At 26.4% G+C, this 21,969-nt stretch overlaps 1 protein-coding gene across 1 annotated transcript in view; it reads right to left on the reverse strand.

Annotated features, from left to right (window-relative positions):
• Positions 1–21,969, reverse strand: part of LOC134831183 (rap guanine nucleotide exchange factor 4) — a 38,544-nt gene that overhangs the window by 15,905 nt on the left and 670 nt on the right. Inside the window, exon 2 of the mRNA XM_063844846.1 lies at positions 19,871–20,230. Coding sequence (XP_063700916.1) covers positions 19,871–19,905 — 35 coding nt within the window. The 5' untranslated portion in view covers positions 19,906–20,230. The remainder of the gene's footprint in view (positions 1–19,870; positions 20,231–21,969) is intronic.

The following is a 21,969-nucleotide window of genomic DNA, read 5'->3' on the forward strand; positions in this document are numbered from 1 at the left end:
AAATTAATATTTTTTTAAGTTAAATTAAATTAAAATAATAAAAAAAAAATTAAATTAAATTAAATTAGGTAATGAAAAAAAAAATTTAAATTAAATTACATTAATAAAAAAATAAAATAAATTACCTAATAAAAAAATGTTTAAAATTAAATTAAATTAATAAATGTTTTTTTTTCAAATTAATTTAAAATAATGAAAAAAATTTTAATTCAAATTAAATTTTTTAAATTAATAAATTAAAATTTAATTGTTTTCAAATAAAATAAAATAAATTAGTTTAAAATTCAATTTTTACTTAGAAGAAAAATAAAAATAAGTTAAATTTTGCTTCAATTTCCTTTCAATTTGATGAGAATTAAAATTAATATTTTTTTCAAATCATGAAATTTTTCACTTTTTTTTACTTTTAATTTGATTTAAATTTTTTGATAATTTTTACTTATATAAATTAAAGTTATTAATAAAAATAAAAATTTTTCCTTTTAAACTAATTTATTTTATTTTATTTGAAATTTTAATTTATTAATTTGAAAATAAAAATATTTATTAATTTGAAAAATTTAATTTAAAAAAAAATTATTTAATAAAAAAAAAAACATTTATTAATTTAATTTAATTTTAAATTTTTTTTTATTAATTTATTTTAATTTTTTTTTTATTAATTTAATTTTTAAAAAATTTTTTTCATTAATTTAATTTAACAAATTTTTCATCTAATAGCGGGAAAATTTAAATTTTGCGCATAAAAAAATAATTTTAGCCCACTGTGCTTTTAAAAGTACTTTCAATAATCTCTTATTTAATCATAAAATTGCAGTTATAATCAAACATTTATGACATTTACTCCCTCATTGCATTTTCCATGCTTTCATTTTAATCAATCAAATCAATTTTATTTTATCCATAGATGCTTAAAATTTCATTAGAATCAACAACAACAAACAATTTCCATACAAAACTAGAATCCTTTTATCGTCATTATTCTGATAATTATTGCGAGGTCCCATTCAGAAATAATTCTCGTTCTGTCATTGTTCAAAATCGCTGAATGTTTCCTCAAATGGTCGATACCCTAATTAGACACACTTATTTGCTTCCCGGTAGTTGTTATCACTTTGCGTCGTTGTCGAAGTTGTTGTGCATCTGTTGTTGTCACTCAACGCATGAAAAGGTATGAAAATAATTATTTTCCATGAAACGATGTCGAGTGTCAGATGGAATTTAGTAGAGTAATTTATGATGGAAACGACGTGGAATCGACTATGAAAATTGCTTTAATTTAAATAGGTTTTATAATTATTATTATTTTTCGCTCCCGTTGCTATCGCTGCTGCTGCTGATGATGATGCTTCTAATGCAATTTTGAGTGCATTCAATGGGAAAGTTTTTCGCAACATGCAACGACTGAATGGCGACACATCATGAGCTCTAATCCTGCATATTTTTACAGAGTCATTGGTTATTTAGGAGAAAACAAACATCGATTACTGTCACTAAATTCCATCAATTTTGATTTCCTTTTGTGTCGTTTTTCGTTTCCTCAAGCATCGACCAATGTGTTTTGATAGCAAATGTGGAAAAAGTTAGTTGCGAAACACCGAAACTTTTGCCAATATTTCATGTTTCACATTGACAAGTAAAGTTGTATCACACGAAAAAACAGCATGTAAGGTGAGAAAGGATGAGACAATATTGAATGATGTTTCCAGTTACAAGAACTCATTTGAGGAGTCAGGTAAGTATTTTAATATTTTTTTTTTAAATTAAATTCTCATTATTTTTTTTTAGTTTTTTTGATTTCAATCGTTTTAAAGTGTAGCTAACTTAGATGGTAAGAAATACTATTTTTATGACAACTCGAATACAAATTAATAGTTTTAACAAAATATTTCATTTTGAAGATAAAAACATGAACATGAACACCCTTAAACTTGTAAGGAGTAAAAATACTTTAGAATAGCTTTTCGAATATTAAACCTCATTAAAGGAAAGCGAATAACATTTTGTTGACCAAATGATACAAATGGCTAAAATTTATCTCCAAAACCTTAAACAAGGCATATCGATATGATCACTTAAAAAGCATAAAAAGTTTAGTACCATACACGACAAGGCTCAACAACACTCAACAACAACGACAGATAATGAGATGGATGGATTTATTTTCAGAAAATGAGAATTATATTTGACTTATCCAAAAAAATGACGTCGAACAAAATCCAAATCGATTCAAATCAAATTCTACCTTGAAATAATCAATGTGATATACAAAACAGAGTCCGGTAGCGAAAGACAACTATGTCTTAATGAAAATGTTGACAACAAGAGCTGATACTAAAAGGTTAACAACAAGCATAAAAATAGAAGCAGATCAAAATCAACTTAACCTTCAAGAAAGAACAATAGATGAGAAAACAATGACTTTTTTAATATGTATTTTAAATTTTTTACAAGCAAGAAAATTGTACAAGAAGAATCTTTATAAACTGTGTAGGAAACGAGACATTTTCGCTAATTGCTCCATCCTATTTGAAGGACAAATTTTTTCACTCTTTTCTTTTTTACTGCCACAACTTTCTGGCTTTGTTTCAATTTAAAATTTAGGCCATGTTAAGGAAATATTTGCACGTTGTTAGCAAAATGGAGCGCCGGAAACAATGCAAAAAGCAGCATAAATTTTCTTCCTTTTCTTTCAAGGGATTATTATTTCATGCTTTTTACCTGTGTTTTTCTAGCATCGCATCGCGATGTATATAGCACGTGTATAGCAAACGGATGGAAGGACGAGCTCGCCAACCGTTTGCCATAAATTTTGAACTTTTTGACATCGAGGAATGTTAATGACAAAAAAAAGTTCGTTAAGGAGAAAAGGTGCCGAAGACAAGAACAAGTTTTATCATTACAATTAATTGTCACATAGAGCATGTATGAAGGCGAGACTAATAATTGATTTCCCACGTATAAGCTCGCGTAAAATATTTGCATAAAATTTCAATTTGTTTTTGGGGTTGAACCGATAAAAATTCTTTGATGTCATCATTGTTCGAGTGAATTGTTTTCGCAAAAAAATTGCTATGAATCTAGTATTCACAAAGCGAGAAACGTACTTGGTTAAGGCAATCATTTGCGGTTGTATTCGTTTGTCGTCTCACTCAACGATATAATAATTACATTGGAGTGAAATGTCTCTCGATTTATATTCAAATATGCCGAGTTTTCATGAAAATGTGGTTTCTCGTCTTTATGATATGGATGATGTGGAAATTGGAGCTGACTACCAACAGAGTCATTGTTCTCTCGTCTTTTATTTCTTTCGTACGATGATCTCTGCGCTACAAACATGGGTAATTGCGGGAAAATTGCTATGTTGGTTAAATGTTAGAGGTTGATTACTGTCTCATCGTTGCCTTTGAAAAGAGACGAGTGTGAATCCAAGCCAAAAGTCAACATAACGTGACATTTAATCTTTTGGAATACAACACTTGGTTGTCTCTTATGCATCGTTGTCCATCTGAAACGACCATCTCATGCATAACAATTTATTCCTTAACATTGCTTGCATTTCTTCAATTTTTGTTATTTCCCATAGAAGAGCTTCTCATGCATATCAAATAGTTCATGCTGTTTTTCTCTCTTCACTCCATTTTTCCATACAAACTGATGGCTTATTTGAATTAATTAATTTAACATTTTGTGGTTTGAATGTAGAGCAAACGAGTTGGTATGCAGCGACGACGGGCGGTTGGGACATTTTCATGTTGTTGACATATCCAATCGTTTAAATTGTAGGTTTTGTTCTTTGGCTTTATACACACAGCATTTTTTTGTCTGAGGCGATTTTTAGCATTGTATTTATTTATGGTTTTGTGGAATGGAAAAGGAGCTTATTTTGTAATTTAGATTAGTATTTTGATGAGGTTGGACAAGAAAATTAACGGAGACAACAGGAAAACTTTTGGAATTTTTAATGATGTTAAAGTTTGGAATGTAATTTGAATTAGATTTTGGTAAAAATTTTAATATATTTTTTTTATTTCAGAGAATTCAGAGCTTCATGGACTAAAAAACGAGGAATAAGGATGATCATCGAAGGAAATAGGTGATATAAGTTGATGCTGAACGCTTGAATAAAGAGCACGTAATACAATCACCGGTCTTTAGTCTTTTCATTTTGTGAAGAAACTTTCCCTGCAAAACCCCGAATCTGGTTATAAATGGCTTAACATCAACCCGTGAGCAAAATTATCATTGCTTGTTCAACAGTCGAACGAATAACACATAAGTCCAGTCAAAAGAAAATTTAAACATAAAAATTAATTAGAGGTAATCCAACAACTGAACTTTCTGTCAAACTTGGAACTCGTCTCTAACAACTCATGATCGAAAATCTACCAATAATCGCTTATTAAACTATTTAACTTCAAATGTGTCAAAAATTAGTGATATCCAACCATATATGTTAAAAAACAGTGAATCCCAAGGAACCTCATCGTCGACTTTATTTGAAAATAGAGTAATTTAGTACACGTCATTTCCATCACATCTTCATCCAAACACCTTATTTTTCCTTCCCTATCATTTCCCTCAACAAAGTAATCAATTTCGCATCAACTTCCTTATGTCAAAATCTCTCATCCTTCTTATCTTATCTCATCTCGTACACTCTCATCCTTCCCATCATGTCGAATCGATGACCCATTTTCACCTTTTAATAATAACAACACGAAACGAACACAGATCCTGAATACATTCCAAAATTCACCTTTCCAATCCAATTTGTTCGATACAAAGCCCGACATCATAAATATTCAATTCACATACCGAAAATAACATACACACGGCGCAGAAATTCTCAATAAATAATTATTCCACTTTCTACTTTTCCCAATTCGAACAATACCCGGCAATACCCACAGATCGAATACAAATCCCTGTTCGGTAGATATTGGCAGCAGCGCAATATACAAAATAATAATAATAATGCCATTTAATAGAATCAATGTTGTTTGCGTTCACGTTCGATTCTCGTCTCTGGCATTCAATATTTTCATCACAAAAGGACTGACTGGCATATTTCTCGTTGTATTTCGTTCGCATCATCGACAATTCATCAGACAATTATTTTCGTTGTTTTAGTATTTTATTCCTTTCGGCTACCGATCTCTGTCTCTGGCAATTCTGCGTGTTATGTTCAGATCATTGTGTTGTTATTAATTTGTGATGTGCGTGCATGTGTGCTCATGTGTGTTGTTCTTTGTTTGTCATGACGTCTGTTGTTGTTGTTGTTGCTTGCCTATCATTATTATTGTTGTGCCAGGCATAGAGGGAACGAGAAACCAAGTGAGAGATCGTCACGTTTGCACAAAAAACCACACAAATTCATTTATTTTCGTTTTTGTTTGTCCGAAAAATAATAATTCTTTACAGCAATTTACTCGTGGTCGGAAAATAAATTATAGTATTGTGTTTTTGTGTTGCTGGATTGCAATTTTTTTCTGTATTTTCCATTTAATTGGAAAACTTTTGTTGACGATCGAAATTAAACAAAAAAAAGTAAAAATTGGAAAATAAATTGTAGAATTTTCGGTTGCTTGATTGACAATTTTACATTTTGACATGACAACTGAAAATTTAAGGTGATTAATTCAGATTTTGGTTGATAAAGAAGATTTATGTGAAAGGAAAAGTTTTCAACTTGAATTTGTAGAAAAAGTATTTTATAAAGTAAAATTGACAATCATTTTTAAATGTCAATTTTTTTTAAATTCTAAAGACATTTAGAGCTTTTTCTTTAATTTTTATCAAAGTCTTTCATTTTTTTAAAACTCTCATACCAACTTTGTAACGCTTTAACTCAAATTTAGTTTAAGGAATCGGTCTGTAGTTAATTGTAAATTTTTTCTCATATCTTTAAGAAGGTTTTCAAAGAGACATTTAAAAATTTTTAATGACAATTCAAAATTAATTAAAATTAATTTTATAAAAAAATTTAAATAATTAATATTTTTAATAATTTAAAATTAAATTAAATAAAAAATTAATAAATTAAAAAAATAAATAAATAAAAAATTAAAATAATTAAGTTTTTAATAATTTAAAAAAAAAATTACAGAAATTTTAAAATTTTTAAAAGAGAAATTATTTTAAAATTTTTAAAGCAAATTTTTTTAAAAATTTTAATTTTATTGATAATTTTAATTATTAATATTTTTAATAATTTTTCAAAAAATTTTTATAGAAATTTTAAATTTTTTAAAAGAGAAATTACTTTAAAATTTTTTAAGAATTTTAATATTTTCAATAATTTTTCAAAAAAAATTTTAAAAAATTTTTTTTTAAAAATTTTTTTAAAATTTTTAAAGAATTTTTTTTTTAATTTTAATTTTATAGAAAATTTTAATAATTAATATTTTTTTAAAAATTTTTATAAAAATTTAAATTTTTTTATAAAAATTCTTCAAAATAGGCTTAAAATCAAAATTCATTCCAATTAATTCAAACCAAGCATTGACTTTATTAAATGAACCGCAAAATATGTAATTTTCACTAAAATGACATTAAATTTAAATTTCCATGAATTGCGACAATCAAGTTGTCATAAAGCCCCATTCCTTATTTTTGTTTCCATATCAATTCAGATTCCCTCCTCTCAAGTACATAAAATCAAACAAGTACGCACTCACATTAAGACAATCATAAAATTTTCGTTACTCATTCATTTTCCCATTTTATTATTCAAATAAAAGTTAACAATACGCTGATTATGCTAATTTTGACTCGTGCTCATGTATTTTATCATCTTTCCTCTGATTTTAAACACATTTTCAACACGAGAGACATTAAATTCAGTCACATTGCCTCATAAGTCATTCCAAGTACAGGAGGAATTTCATACGCAACGCAAATTTAATCGGATTAAAATATTTTAAAAAAAGCAAAATTTAGTGTTCATAATGCCTCAGATAAGAAACTTTTTGTTTTTTGTCGAATTAAATGAAGATAAAGGTTGCGTGAGTAATGGTGCTAATGTAATGATTTTCGTCCTCTTTTCGTTTAGCTGTTTTGGAAAAGAGAAAAAAAAGGTGAAAACGAAGCGAGAAAAGAGGCCAATGTCCAATTTATGAGTTATGTGTCTGGCTGAGAAACAGTCGAAGTCGTCTTGAAGAAAATTTGTTGAATATTCTCGGAATAATTTCCCAGTGTATTTAAACGTAAAGAAGAAAAATAACTTCTCACACATTTTTTGGATGTTTCATATCGTCTCGCCTCCTTTTCTCTCTGTGTCGAAGCGAAACTGAATGAAATCTTAATAAAACACAGCTGTCGACATTGACGTCGATTTTGCCAGCTTCGACGTAATTTCATGTGTTGGCAATGTTTTTACATCCCATTTATTTCTCAAGAGTGCAAAACAACAACAACAACAAGAGAAAACTACTAAAAGAGGATGAAATAAGCAGCAAAACAAACAAATATCTTCGAGCGTAATGTGTTAGTGCGAAATGCGAGTTAATGATGGCACATTAGAAAATCCGTTTTTAAATAGAGTGAGAAAAAAACTTTTTATCTCGACTTCAAGGCTTTTCAACGAAACTAGAAAAGTCCCTCTGTCGTCGCTTGAATCGCAACAGCTGCAAAGAATGGCTTTTATTATTAATAACGTTATTAGCTATTAAAGGCAGAGAGAAGACAACAACGAGGGAATTTCTCGATTTAATGAAGGAAAAATTGCGCATAACGGAGTCGTTTGTGTGAAAATTATTGCGAGAGATACCGAGGGAATTTTTTCCTTCTTTAACGATGTGCATTAGGAGGCAAAATGTTAATTGCACATGAAAAGAATTGCACTTGAATGTTCAACATTTTGAGAAAAATTGCATTTTTTCTGCGCATTAGAAGATTTTTCTCTAAAAAAATGCTTTAAAGAAATGGTAATTGCGATACTTTGCATTCAGGTTGCTTTTTTTAAAAAGACAGAAATGAACATGAGTGGTACTTTTGTGCTCATCATCATCAAGATTTTTTGAGTGGTGAAATGCATTATGGTAAATTTTTTTGCATACTTGATGAGTTTTTTGTGACTTTTTTATGGACTGAGTAATAATATAGAAATTTTTGACAAAAAATGAATAAATAAATAACAAAAAATTAAAAAAAATCAAAATTAATAATTTTTAAATAATTTTTTAAAAAATAAAAATATAAAAAAATGTCTATCAACTGGTTAAAAATTAAAAATTTTACTATGAAAAAAAAAATTGAGCTTAAAAAATCTGCTTAAAGTTAATACTTTTAATATCAACATTCAATTTCAAATAAATTTAAATTAAAAATTAAATTAAAATTAAAAAAATTTAATAAATTTAATAAATTAATAGCTGCACATACTTTTATGTTGCATTGACGAAATTTGTAAAAATTTTATTTAATAAATATCTCTGTTTAAAAAAAAAAATAAAATAAATTCAAATAAGATTTAATTGTATTTTTAAAAAAATTAAATTTATAAAAAATTAATCGTTCCAAAAAAATAAAAATTTGAAGTTATTTTAATAAAATTTTTAAAAATTTAATTTTTTTTTTTAATGAAATAGTAACTCGACATTTTTTTTTAAAAAAATTTTAGTTCATTATTCTTTATTTTTTTAATAATTTTTAAATTAATTTTATTTTTTTTTATTTATTTTTTTTTTTTATTTTATTTTTAAATTTTTATTTAATTTTTTTATTTTATTTTTATTTTATTTTTAATTTTTTTTTATTTAATTTTATTTTTTTTTAATATTTTAATTTCAAACAGGAATTTGTTTATTTTTAATTTTTTTTTGTTGACTTTATGATTTTTTTCAATAAGTCAGAAACTGTCAAAACCATTTTAGTACCATTTCCATCAAAAACATTTATGAATATTTTATTCAGCAAAAAAAAAATCCAAATTGAACATCATCCATTGTTGCTGACCTATATCTGTCACCATGTTTTATCAACTCGACTTCTTTATTATGATCTAATTTTCGTTCTTCTTCTTCCATCATTCACCTTTTCTCCGTTTTCTTTTCAATACATTTTATTACCATTATCATTAAATTACCTCAAACAGGACTCGATTTCTTTTCGTATACATTTTTCTTCTTGCCAACCAAGCAAGCACATGAGAGAAAATTGAAAAATTCCTTTTCATACATAAAAATGAAACTTTTTTCATGTTCTGCGAAAACGAAGAAGAGACCGATAATAATCGTGTACACATCGTCTTTTCATACCGAAATAAAAGGTAAAATATGATTGAAACAGATGCCAAAAAAAAAAGTGAACATATCTAAATATATGAATGGAGCAGACAAGAAGAATACTGCCTACTGCAAAGATCCTAATAATAGAAAGCAAAGCATTCACGTCATTACGGGTACTTTTCCCAAGTTTAAAAAAGTTTTTTTTTATGTGTTTTGGCTGTGTTTAGTGTTTCTCTGTGTGTATTTGTGTATTGTCTAAAATATTGCTAGACAAGAAAAAAATTGAGAACGATGAAGAGGCAACATTGGAAAAGGTAACTTTAGTAATAAAAGTTATGAAAATTTGTATGGAAAGCTTTGATTTGAGCGTATTTTTAATAAAAATTTATTTTTTTTACTTAAAATGCTATTATATTAAAAATATTTTTAATTAAATTTTATTTAATTCAATTAATTATTTTTAATTAATAATTTTTAAAAATTAATTTAAATAATTATTAAATAATTATAAAAACTTTAAATTTAATCTTATTTATTTAATTTATTTTAATATTTAAAATAAATTAATTATGTTAATTAAAATAAATTAATTTAATTAAAACCATATAAAATTGTTTTTTAATTTTATAAAATTAATCATTTAGTTTTAATAAAATTATTAATTTTTATTAAATTTATTAAAATTAATTTATTTAATTTTTTTTTAATTTTGAAAAAATGAAAATTCAAAAAAAAAAAAAAAAAATTAATTTAAATAATTTAATATAATTTAATAATTAAAAAAAAATTAAATTAAAGCTAATTTATTTAATTGAATTAATAATATTAAATGTATTTATAATAATAAAAATTAATAAAATCATTTTTTGGTTTTAATGAAATCATTAATTTTTATTAAATTTATTAAAACTAATTTAAAATAAAACTAAAATTAAATTAATAAAATTAAAACTAAAAAAGTGAAAATTAAAATTTATTTATTATCTTTATTAAAATTAATTTATTTAATTAAAGTTATTTTTTTTAAATTTATTTTTGAATAATAATTTAATTTTAATAAATTTTTTAATGGATTATTAATTAAAATTAATTAATTTATTTTTTTAAATTTTACTTGATGAAAAAATTCAAAAATAAAAAAAAAATTAAAAAATTTTATAAATTAATTTAAATACCTAATAAAAAAAATTAAATTGAAACTTTTATTAAAAATTATTCTTATTAAAATTAATTTATTTTATAATTTTATAAAATTAATAATTTTAATTAAAATTATTTTATTTAATTTTTTTAAATTCATTTAATTTAATTTCTGATTTTTTTAAAATTTTTTTCCACAGACAGACCTTCAAAAACACTCAAATAATTTCAAATAACGCAAATAAAAAAGCATAAAAGGAAAATCAATAATTGAGATAGATGAAATCTATATATAACTGACGAATAACAACGAGCGTGAACAATGACTTGGCTTTTTTTTTATTTTATTTTTATCGAAATTTTTCTGCCTTTCTTGTTTAAAAAATTGCTTAGGCTCACTGCTGAACGGTACAATATTTTTTTTACCCAAACAAAGTAGGCACAAAAAAAATCTCGGTAATGAGCATCAACATCATCAGTCAAAGACTAACTTGAGCGATTTATGAATGAAAAATTAAAATTTTATAAATTTTTATTTACGAAAAGCGAAAAACATTTTAATTTAATTACACTTTTTTTGCTGGTTCCTAACCGCACCGAAAAAAAATTTTTTTTACGTTCCCATAAAAATTTAGCTGCTCTTCTCATATTTCATTTTCACACCAATGGATCGCAGCGTAAATTTATTATATATTTTAAGCAGCTTTTATTGCTTGCGAATTAGGGATAACGCTCCATATACACAAAAAAAAATGTTGCTTTAGGGACTTTATCTAAACTTGACTGACGCACATGTGAAAAAACGAAGAATCCCATCTGCCGTAAAAAAAAATTGAATTTAATCTGGCAAATGCATTTGTTTTTTTTTTCATTCATTTCTCGGAGATTTCTTGCATTTGTGTCCTTCTGAGAAATTTATGTCAAATATGAAGAAAATTTCTCGAGAAGAAATGCATTAAAATGAAATGTTGAAATTTTTTTCATTTTTTCCCCATTCAATTATCATCAACGGTCCATTAAAGTAGTCTCAAGTGAGCAAAGATGGCACAAGGACGTTTCGAGTGGAAAATGATACGATCATTAGACAGCGGAGGCAGGACAAACAATGCCAAATTCTACCTTGACAACATTAAGAACGTGATACATATCTTGTTTTTTGCGTGTCAGATGCCACCGGAAAGAGACACGAAAATAGCTCGGATAATATAATGACATTATTTACATTTACAAGGCAGCTAAATCCTCCATTTATAGAAGCAGAGCATATTGTTTGTGCGATGCTTATCTAGATGGACGCAAAATGAAACCATTTCTCCATCAGGATTAATATTTAATGTGTCTCTTCTGAGTAGTGTTGTTGCTTGGAAAAACGATGCGGCTTTAACGCATAAAATATTTGTTCAGTATCGTTTTTTATTATGTCTTGCTTTGTCTTTTTCTCACACAGCTTCACAGAGAGAAAGAAAACAGACAGATGTTTTGATTAAAAGTCATCAATCCGATTTAAAGCCTTGTGCTATTTTTCGCTGCCTTTAAAGTTGAACAAAAAATTTTTCAATACTCGACCGAGCATAAAATCCCTGGCAGCATTAAAATGTTCTAAAAATAATGTTTTTGTTTCAGTTTATTTTCTCTTTCTCTTTTTGATGATGTCTGTTGCTTGCTTGGTTGGTTGCTTTGCCACCGCAATGTTGTTCTATCTCGGATCTCGTCTCCCATACTCTTCTTCCGATGCGAAAAAAAAACATGAAAAGTACTGAAAAATTAGATGTCGAAGTATTCGTGAAATAAGGAGCTCAAGCGGATTTCGGTTTAAAGAGTTTATCAGATGATCTATTTTCGCATTCTTTTGGCAATATTTGGTTCAGAATCTGACAGACCTCAAGTATTCACGATGAAAAAAGCTTTTGAGGAACAATTATTTTGAATATTTTATTTTTTCTCATTTCCTTCAACCCTGATGGACTTTCAGTCAAAAAAAACTAAAAAATTTTCTTAAGTAAACGTTAAAATTAAGTTGACTTTTGAATACTTAAAAGTCAAAAGTAAAAGTAATTAAGCTGATTTACTTTTAAAAGTAAAAGATTTAAGTCAAATAGGTCAAAAATAAAAGCTTAATTTTTCCAAAAATTAATTTTTTTTATTTGTTCGAAATTCGAAAAAAAGTTTAAAAAATATTTAAAAAAAAAAAAAATATTAAAAAAATATTTAAAAAAAATTTAAAAAAATATTAAAAAAAAAATATTTTAAAAAAATATATTAAAATAATAAAATAATAAAAAATATATTAAAAAATATAAAAAAAAATAAAAATAAATTTAAAACAAATTTTAAAAAAAATATTAAAAAAAATATTTAAAAAATAATATTAAAAACAGAAAAAAAAAGTGTTAAAAAACACTAAAAATAAAACATTTTAAAAAACGAACTAAAAAGTAAAAAATAAGGGCCTTAAAAAACGCACTAAAAAGGATAAAATAAGGGCCTTTTGTTAGCCAAGTCCCTTTTGTTAGCCAAGTTCCTTTTGTTAGCCAAGTTACATTTTTTAAGGCTCTGGAGTCTTAAAATAAGGCCCTCGAACTTTTACATGGAAGTTTTTCGAAATTTTTATTTTCTTCATTCAAAAATTTTTTATCCAAAAAATAAAAATTTCGAAAAATCTCCATGTAAAAGTTCGAGGGCATATTTTTCAAGACTTCAGGCGACTCCAGGGCCTTAAAAAAGGTTATTTTGTCCCACTGAGAAGCTTTTAAATAAATATCTTAATTAGTCGGCTACGAAATTTACTTCAGCTATCAAATTCTCGACAATTTTCGTCAACCAAATAGATAAAATTCCAATGAAGATATCAATTTCTATGCAATCAATTCTATTGAAATCTATCTATCGCAATATTCTTCAGATCATTGTAAAGAAAAATGTTGATTCACAGTAATTCACATCTATTTTAACAAACTTCGCCAACACATAATTGAAAATGCTTCACAAATTCCTCAAGTATTTCGATTTCTATAGCTTTTCATAATCTCTCATCTGTTGCTTCTTTTCATTCTTACTTGTTGAATATATCTCATTCCCTAAATTTAAAAAAAGGTTTAAAATTTATTGATGATTTTTTTTCACAGACAGACTTTTTAACTTGCATTCTCGTGATTTTTCAAAAAATAAAATGCGATTAAAAAAAAAGTTGAAGGAAAAACTCATTGGCTTCTGGCTATTTTTCTGGTTCATGTTATTCCATCCGTCTGTTAGTTATTACACAAAACATGTGATACGCTTGTCAATTTTTCGGAGCTCACTGTAATTCATCTACCTGCAGAAAAATAAAATTCGTAACCGCACTCCAAATATACAAATCGTCCAAAATAAACATTGACGAACCAAACCACGTTCACACACACTCGGAAAAACAAATTATTTTGACATAAATGGTCCTGTTTTTATTGTAAAACACTGAGGAGAACCGTAATTATTGTGTATTGAAAGGCACACAGTCGAAATTCACCAAAATTACCTTGCAGGTTTCGTGGAATGTTATCGCGTTTGGACGACGTGGTTGGCTGTTTGTTTGTTTGTGTCAGAAACTCATAAATAATAAATTATCGACAAATATTTGTACATAAAAGCTCATCATCGTCGTCGAGGGTATCTCCCATGTTATACATGTGAATTTTGTTCTTTTTGTCAATTTTCTTTAGAAATATTTTTTTATTCGACTGTTTGTTTTAAAATGTATCTCAAAAAAAAAAATCATAAATATCCTCGGGACGTTTGTTCTCATTTTACGATTGAAATATGTGTTTGTGCATTGTTTTGACGGTCGGATCGCTGCGAGAAAAGCTGATTATTTGCTGTTTTAGAAGGAATAACAATGAATGAGTTCAGCAAATAAATAACAAAAGATTGGATCTGGTTCTTTGTTTTTGAAAATTAAGCTGGAAGGAGTTTGGAGTTTATACAAAGTTTTGCTTAGTAAATAGTTTTGGTTCCTATTTTTGTAGGTTACAATGAAATGTTTCATACAAGAAGTTGCTCATTAAAAAGTACATTTTATGAAATTTTTATGTTTTTGAAATCAAAACGAAATTTTCATAAAATTTTCTCAACTCGTGTTGAAATGAAAGAAAATTTTCCAAACAATCAACCAGACGTCTCCACATCGTTAGCATTAAAGTTTAAAAATAACTTTTTTAATCAACCAGGCGTCTCCATATTTTACCGCATTTCACAGAAAAAATGCGGTTATAGAAAAAAAAATTAGAGTATATCGTAAAATTTTGTCTTAAAACCAAGAAAAATCGTAAAAGATGTAAAAATTCACTTTAAATAATTCAAAATTACAAAATTGTTTGAATTACTTGAGAATTTCAGTCAAAACCTTACCCTTAATTCCATTTCACGCTGCAATTGCTTGAAAATCTCATTTCCTCACGAATTTCATTTTCACCGTAAAACCGCAAAAATCGATTAAAATTAAAGCAACACAGCGGGATACCATTCCAAAATAGCACGAAACATGCATCATCACATTGAATTATTCATCCATTTGTCACCCAAGAGACCTTCTCTCCTTTCCAACTTTTCTCTTAATTCGTAACACTTCCTTCTACAAGCACTCAAGAAACTCGTAGCACGATCTTCTCATCTCATTTCTTGCTCAATAAATGATATTTCTTTTGCTATGAATACAATATCAGAAGCTGTTAAGGAGACCATATAAATGTCAGATATGATGTCAATTCGTCGAACGAAAACTAGTTGATAGTATTGCGACTCCTTTTGAATAAAACATCCTTGAGTGGTATATAGCAATAAATATGAATTTCAAAAGGATGCTAAAAAACAAAAAGAAAAGGGATTATTAAAGTTTTCCCTTCCTCTCCGAATATTGCTTTCCTTTCATTGTTTGGAGAGGCCTTCAAAATTAAAATACAAAAAAAGGCATTTAAATTACCGAAGTGGAAACAAAGTCTCAAAGTTAAATGGATAAGTTGTCCCAATTGATTTGGAAATGTAAAATTATTCGAGGGTCAGGAAATTTTTCGCTTTACAAAATTTGAAAAATCGGTATACGACGAGTGACTGGAATAACAAACGAGGGTAATTTCGTTGTCGAGTGTCTCACATGGGACACATATAATAGAGGAAATTAACCATCAACCAGACGTTTCCACATCGTTAGTACTGAATTTAAAAATAAAATGTTTTTAAATAACCAGGCGTCTCCACATTTCAACCGTATTTCATAGAAAAAATGCGGTTATGGAAGAAAAATTAGAATATATCGGAAAATTTTGTCGTAAAACCATGAAAAATCGTAAAAATGGGGTAAAATTGATTTCTTACGTAGGCAGTTGATATCTTTAACATCACAAAGCACGTAACACAACTCGTTAGACGCTTTTATGTGTTTTTCCTTCCAAGAAATCCGTGAAGAATTGGTTTTCGTTTAAATTGGATACCTTATAGAGCAAGTTCATCGTTCGATAAAGTGCTATTGTGTATTCCTGTCGCTTTGTTCCTTCCATTCATAACTGCGACTAAAGTTTCCTCATAAATGTCAAATGATGCCAATTATGTCAATTATACTGAGCAAACATGAAAGGCAGGAAGAACAAAAGAAAAGAAGCTTTAACACATTAATTTCCATTTACAGAGATTTTTATGGATAGTTACGAACAATGCTAAGGAGCAACCACATTCTAACACGGGGAAAGAATACACGACACGTGAGCCTATTATTTGCCATTATTGTTGTGCATCATTGGAAGTTTCTTTGATGTTTCCTTGTTTTCTTCTTGTGCCGCCGAGTCGTAACAATAACAAAAAGAGTGTAGTTTTTTTTGTTCCAGCTCGAATAAATGTTGTTGTTAGAGCAATGTTTTGCGGAGGCAGAAGTTAAGTGACGACGAAGGAAGAAACGAAAAAATAACATGGCAAACAAATGTTCTGTTTTAGGTAAGTTTTTCGTGTTTCGTTATTTTTTCTGTGTCTGTTTTACTTCCTTGCTATTGAACTCTTAATTATGTTTCGTGTTACATTAAGTAGATTCACGTCATCGACAGATATCTGGAGGCAAGTTTAATGAGTTTTTTTTGCCATTGAAGTGCTCTTTAACGAAGGGTTGGGAAATATTATTGGATTTTTGAAGCACATGTGAGAGGAAGGAGGTCAAGAGGAGTACTCGAAATCGATTTATGGAAGCTGAAGGACTGTTGAAAGATGCTCTCAGACACTTCTGCGGGGGTTTTAATGCTGAAAAGGGACGAATTTCGTGGAAAAAGGTAAGATTTTGAATTGAATATAATTTTTCCGAGATTCTCTTTGTTTTTTTTTTTAATTTTTTTTCAGGATTAGTTCTAGATTGTGAAGCTCAAAAATCATTCCTATTAATTCAAACCAAGCAAAAAATTTTTTTTCAGGAAAAATTAGATCCAGATTGAACTCTGAAGCTCAAAATTTATTCCAATTAATTCAAACCAAGCAAAAAATTTTTTTTTCAGGAAAAATTAGATCCAGATTGAACTCTGAAGCTCAAAATTTATTCCAATTAATTCAAACCAAGCAAAAAAAAATTTTTTTTCAGGAAAATTAGTTCCAGATTCAATTCTTAAGCTCAAAATCTATTCCAATTAATTCAAACCAAGCAAAATTTTTTTTTTCAGGAAAAATTAGATCCAGATTGAACTCTGAAGCTCAAAATTTATTCCAATTAATTCAAACCAAGCAAAAAAAAATTTTTTTTTCAGGAAAATTAGTTCCAGATTCAATTCTTAAGCTCAAAATTTATTCCAATTAATTCAAACCAAGCAAAAAAAAATTTTTTTTCAGGAAAAATTAGCTCCAGATTCAATTCTTAAGCTCAAAATTAATTCCAATTAATTCAAACCAAGCAAAACTTTTTTTTTCAGGAAGCCCCTTAAGCCCCATTTTATCAACAAAATTCTTTCAAAAGAACCTTTTAACCCAAACTTTGTTAAAAGAATCCTTTTAACATCCACGTTTTAATTAAGTTTCCTCAAAAAACGAATTCCACGAACACTTCATAGAACAATTCTTCAAATGCAATTCATACCTTCGTCATAGACCTTGGACATGAAACGCATTCTAAAAATTAATTAATTGCAAAAGTCTGCCCTATCTACGTCATCGCATTCAATTACTTTTTTGCAACTCAAGCGAATCTCTTCATTACAACGATAGAAATAAAAAAAACTCTTTTTTAAGTACACTTTTCCATTAAAATCAATGAAAATCCACTTAAAAGCTTTCGCATTGTAAAGGCACACTTGAACAAACAAATGCGAATCGCGCGCGAGAAACGCACACAAAACAAAAACGACTTTTGAATAATTTTCACTCGAATTCGCATTCATCTCGACACTTGCGATGAATATGATAACAAGGGTTACAACAAGGCAGACAAGCTAAGCAAACAAAAGCACACCTGCAACAATCGATGGAGATTTTCTCATGTAAACGATTGTTATCACTAATATCTCCTCCTCGTCTCATACAACTTTATTTGCTTTGTATTTGTCTTTCGGCTGCGAACAAAAAAAGTGATAAAAAAATTCAATTCAAAAATTTTTCATGTGTGTGCATCACATCATCTTTAAGGCTCTGCGAGAGAAGAAAAATCATTGAAACATAAATAAAAATTTTATTTTATTTATTAGATTTGCCGATATGATGTTTATACAAGTCTTTTAAGTCGATATTTCTTCGTCGTCGTCGTTTTTGTGCCTTAGATGATGATGATGTGAAGGAACGATAAGACAAATTTGTTTTTATAAATATTCAATTCAATGGAAGTAATTTATGAAGAAATACAAACAAAATTTTAAAAATATCACTCATAAGAATATTAAGAGATGAAAAGAAGCTTAGTTTTCCGATAAAATGAGTGACAAAAAACGAGACGAAGGGAAAATTTGTGTCTGGATTTGAACTTTATATGAAAATCATGAACATAAATTGTCTAAAAATATTGCTGCGATTGCCGAAATGATTGCTTTTCGTAAATCAATCGTCTTGTTACCTGCTGAGCATGGGAGAAATTTAAACAAAGTATTAAAGGAGAAACCACACAGACTTTTCAAGTAAAGAGTTTTTTTTTTTGTTAAAATAAAACTTTTGATTTTTCTTGAGCGCTTTTTATCACAAATAATTTAATTTTTCATAAATTTATCAACATTAAAAAAAATTTGAAAAATTAATAGTTTATTGAAAAAATAATTTTTTTGATTTTCTTAAAAAAAAAAAATTAAAAATTTCTTGTCAAACTGATGAGCTTGAGTTTTAGTTAAAAATTTCAATTTTTCTCAATATACTTTACAAAATTTAAATTATTTAATAAAATTAAATTAAAAATTAAATAAAAATTAATTTAAAAAAAATTGAATTAAATTTAAATTAATTTTAAATTAAATTTAATTAATTTAAATTTAATTAAAATTAAATTAAAAATTAAATTAAAATTAATTTAAATTAAATTTAATTAATTTAAAATTAATTAAAAATTAAATAAAAATTAATTGAAAATTAATTTAAATTAAATAAAAATTAATTTATAATTTAATTAAAATTAATTTAAAGTTTAATTAAAAATTAAATTAATTTAATTAATTTAAAATTAAATTAATTTATAATTATATTAAACTGAATTTACATCCTTAAAATTCTCATTCTTAAATTTCTCAAAAAAAAAAAAAAAAAAAAAAAAACAAGTCCTTTGAGTCCTTTTTTTCACATAAAAATTTTTTTTCTCTTAAATTATTTCTCGAGATAAGAAAACTCGACACAAAACGCAAAAATAAACAGAAATTTCACCAAAAACGTATATTTAAAAGATAAAATCTATAAAAATTACCATTTTCTAACCTTAATATCATCATTTTTTCGTATACGGAGTATAAAATTTGTCACAAAACATAATTTTACGACATTAAAAGTCGTTCTATGAATTTTCGTTGGTAGACAAGTTGTGTAAGCAAGTACATTAAAAGACAATTCTAACTCCTGGGATTACAAAATTTGAAAACAAAAAGATGTTTAGCATACAAAACTTTTATTATTAGTAAACTTTAACTAAAAATATGTCAAATTTTTCGCTTCTCTTGAGAAAAAATTTTGACTAAAGAAAAAAGTCGGATAGACTCGAATTTGATGCATTTTTGTTCCAATTTTGGTTCAATTCACTCGAACAAAGAAAAAAAAGTCAAAAGAAGAGCTTACGTTAAATCCATTCTAAATTGATATAAAAGGAGTAGATTTGGTAAAGAAGAAGAAAAAAAAACGAAAATCCCGAAAATGATGATAAAATACTCGATTTCTGTTTCTTTGGTCCAACTTTAAGCTGCAGATTATATAAATGATATTTTATGAGTGCTTTCGCTTGCATGAAGTGGTTTTTCCTGTCATTGAACCGCACGAGTCAGGTCTCTCGTTGAAGCGAAAGAAAGAAAATAAAAGGAAAATAACGAGATCGAACGTACCTTTTATCAATCGCGGTAATCCATTCCATAGCCATGTTGATGATTGTGTGCGATGGCGATGATGATATGACGATAAATTTCACTCTTTGCACACGTTGTCGTTGTAAATATCCTGCCTCGACGTGTGTGAGCGTTCAATTTATTGTGTTTCGAGCCTTTTTTCACAGTAGCTCTAATTTTATTATCGTACGTTCTTTATTTATCTTTATTTCTTTCCACACATCGCTTCTATCCTTTTTTGTCGATATTTTATGGACAGCTTCCACAAACACTTTATTTTAACGACACCCGAGCATTGTGAGCGCCGTCCAAATCCAAATCAATTTCCGATTTGTTGATTACGAACAATTTTTCATTTCACTGCCGATTACAAGAAAAATTAATCAATACGAACAAAGGAGATCGTCACTTTCTGATAGTATCGTCAAAATCGTTCGAGTAAAAAAACACGCGATAGGTAAAAAAAACAACAACAACAACAGGTTAACTCAAAAAACTCTTTTGCTTTGGCAAAAAAAATAAAAATTCATGGGCGAGACAACAAAAAAATTATTACGATTATTTTATTGAACTTCCCACTTGCACCTTGTTTTTTGCCTCTCTTCGCGTTGCTGTCGGTGTACGAATCGCGAACAAGTTAAACGCATAAATACAGAAACAAGTTCACCCACAACGAATATTATTTAATATTTGTCGTGCTCGTTTCTGTCGAACATTTTTATTGTTGTTAAATTGGACGCACATGTAAATAAGAGAGAAACGATGATGAGCTATTTCTGCGGAAAGAGAATATCATGTGAAGTGAAATGATGAGTTTTTTGATGGAAAGTTTGATGATTTTTATGGGTTTTCAACGGGATTTTGACAGGTGACAGATGTCATAAATTCGGGTTTTATGAGTTTTTATTGAAATATTGTCGGAAATTTCATTTTTTGTGTCGTTTATGTCAAAAATAATTGTTTAATAAAATGTAAAGAATTTTAATAAAATTTGAAATTTTTATAGAAAAATAATTTTTGACGTCAAAATTGTCAAAAGGTAAATTTTTTATGAATTTTAAAAATTTTTATTGATAAATAAATTTAATTTTAAATAAAATAAAATTTTTTCTTAAATTTTTATCAAAATTGTCAAATTTTTGACAGATTTTTTGAATGAAAGTTTTGAAAATTTTTAAATTATTTTTTGAAGATTTAGAAATATACTTTATTTTATTTGTTGTAAAAAAAATACTTTTAATCAAGTAGACGAATTTTTTTTTTTAATTTTTGTTCAAAATTAAATTTTAACAATTCTCACTAACCACAATTAGAATTCTTCTAATTCTAAAAATTTTTGTAAAATTTGTTTTTAGTAAAATTTAATTTTTTTAATAAACTCAAAAATAATATTTTCAATTTTTCTCAATTAAAAAGAAATTTTTTTCAATATTTTATCTTTAAAAAAATAATTTAATACATAAAATTAAATTTCTTTTTAAAACTTTCTTTAGAAAATATAATAAATTATTTTTTTAAAATAATTCGTTCTAAATTAAAGAAAAATAATTATTTTTAATTTTTTTTTTGAAATTAAAGATTATTTTGGATTTTTTAGATTTTTTTCCTTAAAAAAATAAATCAAACTAAATTTTTAAATTTCTTTGAAAAATATAAGAAATTATTTTTTTTAAATTTTTGTTGCTAAAATTTAATATAAAACTTATTTATTTTAGTAAAATTTGATATTTTCTAAATATTTTTTTTTATAATTTTTAAAAAATTTATTTAGGAAAAAATATTAAATTTAATTAATTTATTTTTTTTTCAATTAGATTTAATTTGATTTTTCTTTATATTATTTTTCAACGAAAAAAAAATAAATCATTTTTAATTCCTTTTAAAAATTTTCTTTTGAAAAATAAAATAAATTTAATTTATTTATTTAATTTAAAATAAAATAATTTTTTTTCAACAATTTGTTTTAAAATAACAAATAATTATTTTTTTAAAATTATTTTCAAATGTTTTCAATAAGATTTTTTTTCAAAACCGAAAATCAGCTAAATAAATTTAAGAAAAATGTTTTTCTTATTCAAAAATTTAAATCAATTTTGTTT

The sequence above is a fragment of the Culicoides brevitarsis genome, chromosome 2 (assembly GCF_036172545.1).
Source record: "Culicoides brevitarsis isolate CSIRO-B50_1 chromosome 2, AGI_CSIRO_Cbre_v1, whole genome shotgun sequence".
NCBI classification, from domain to species: Eukaryota; Metazoa; Arthropoda; class Insecta; order Diptera; family Ceratopogonidae; genus Culicoides; species Culicoides brevitarsis.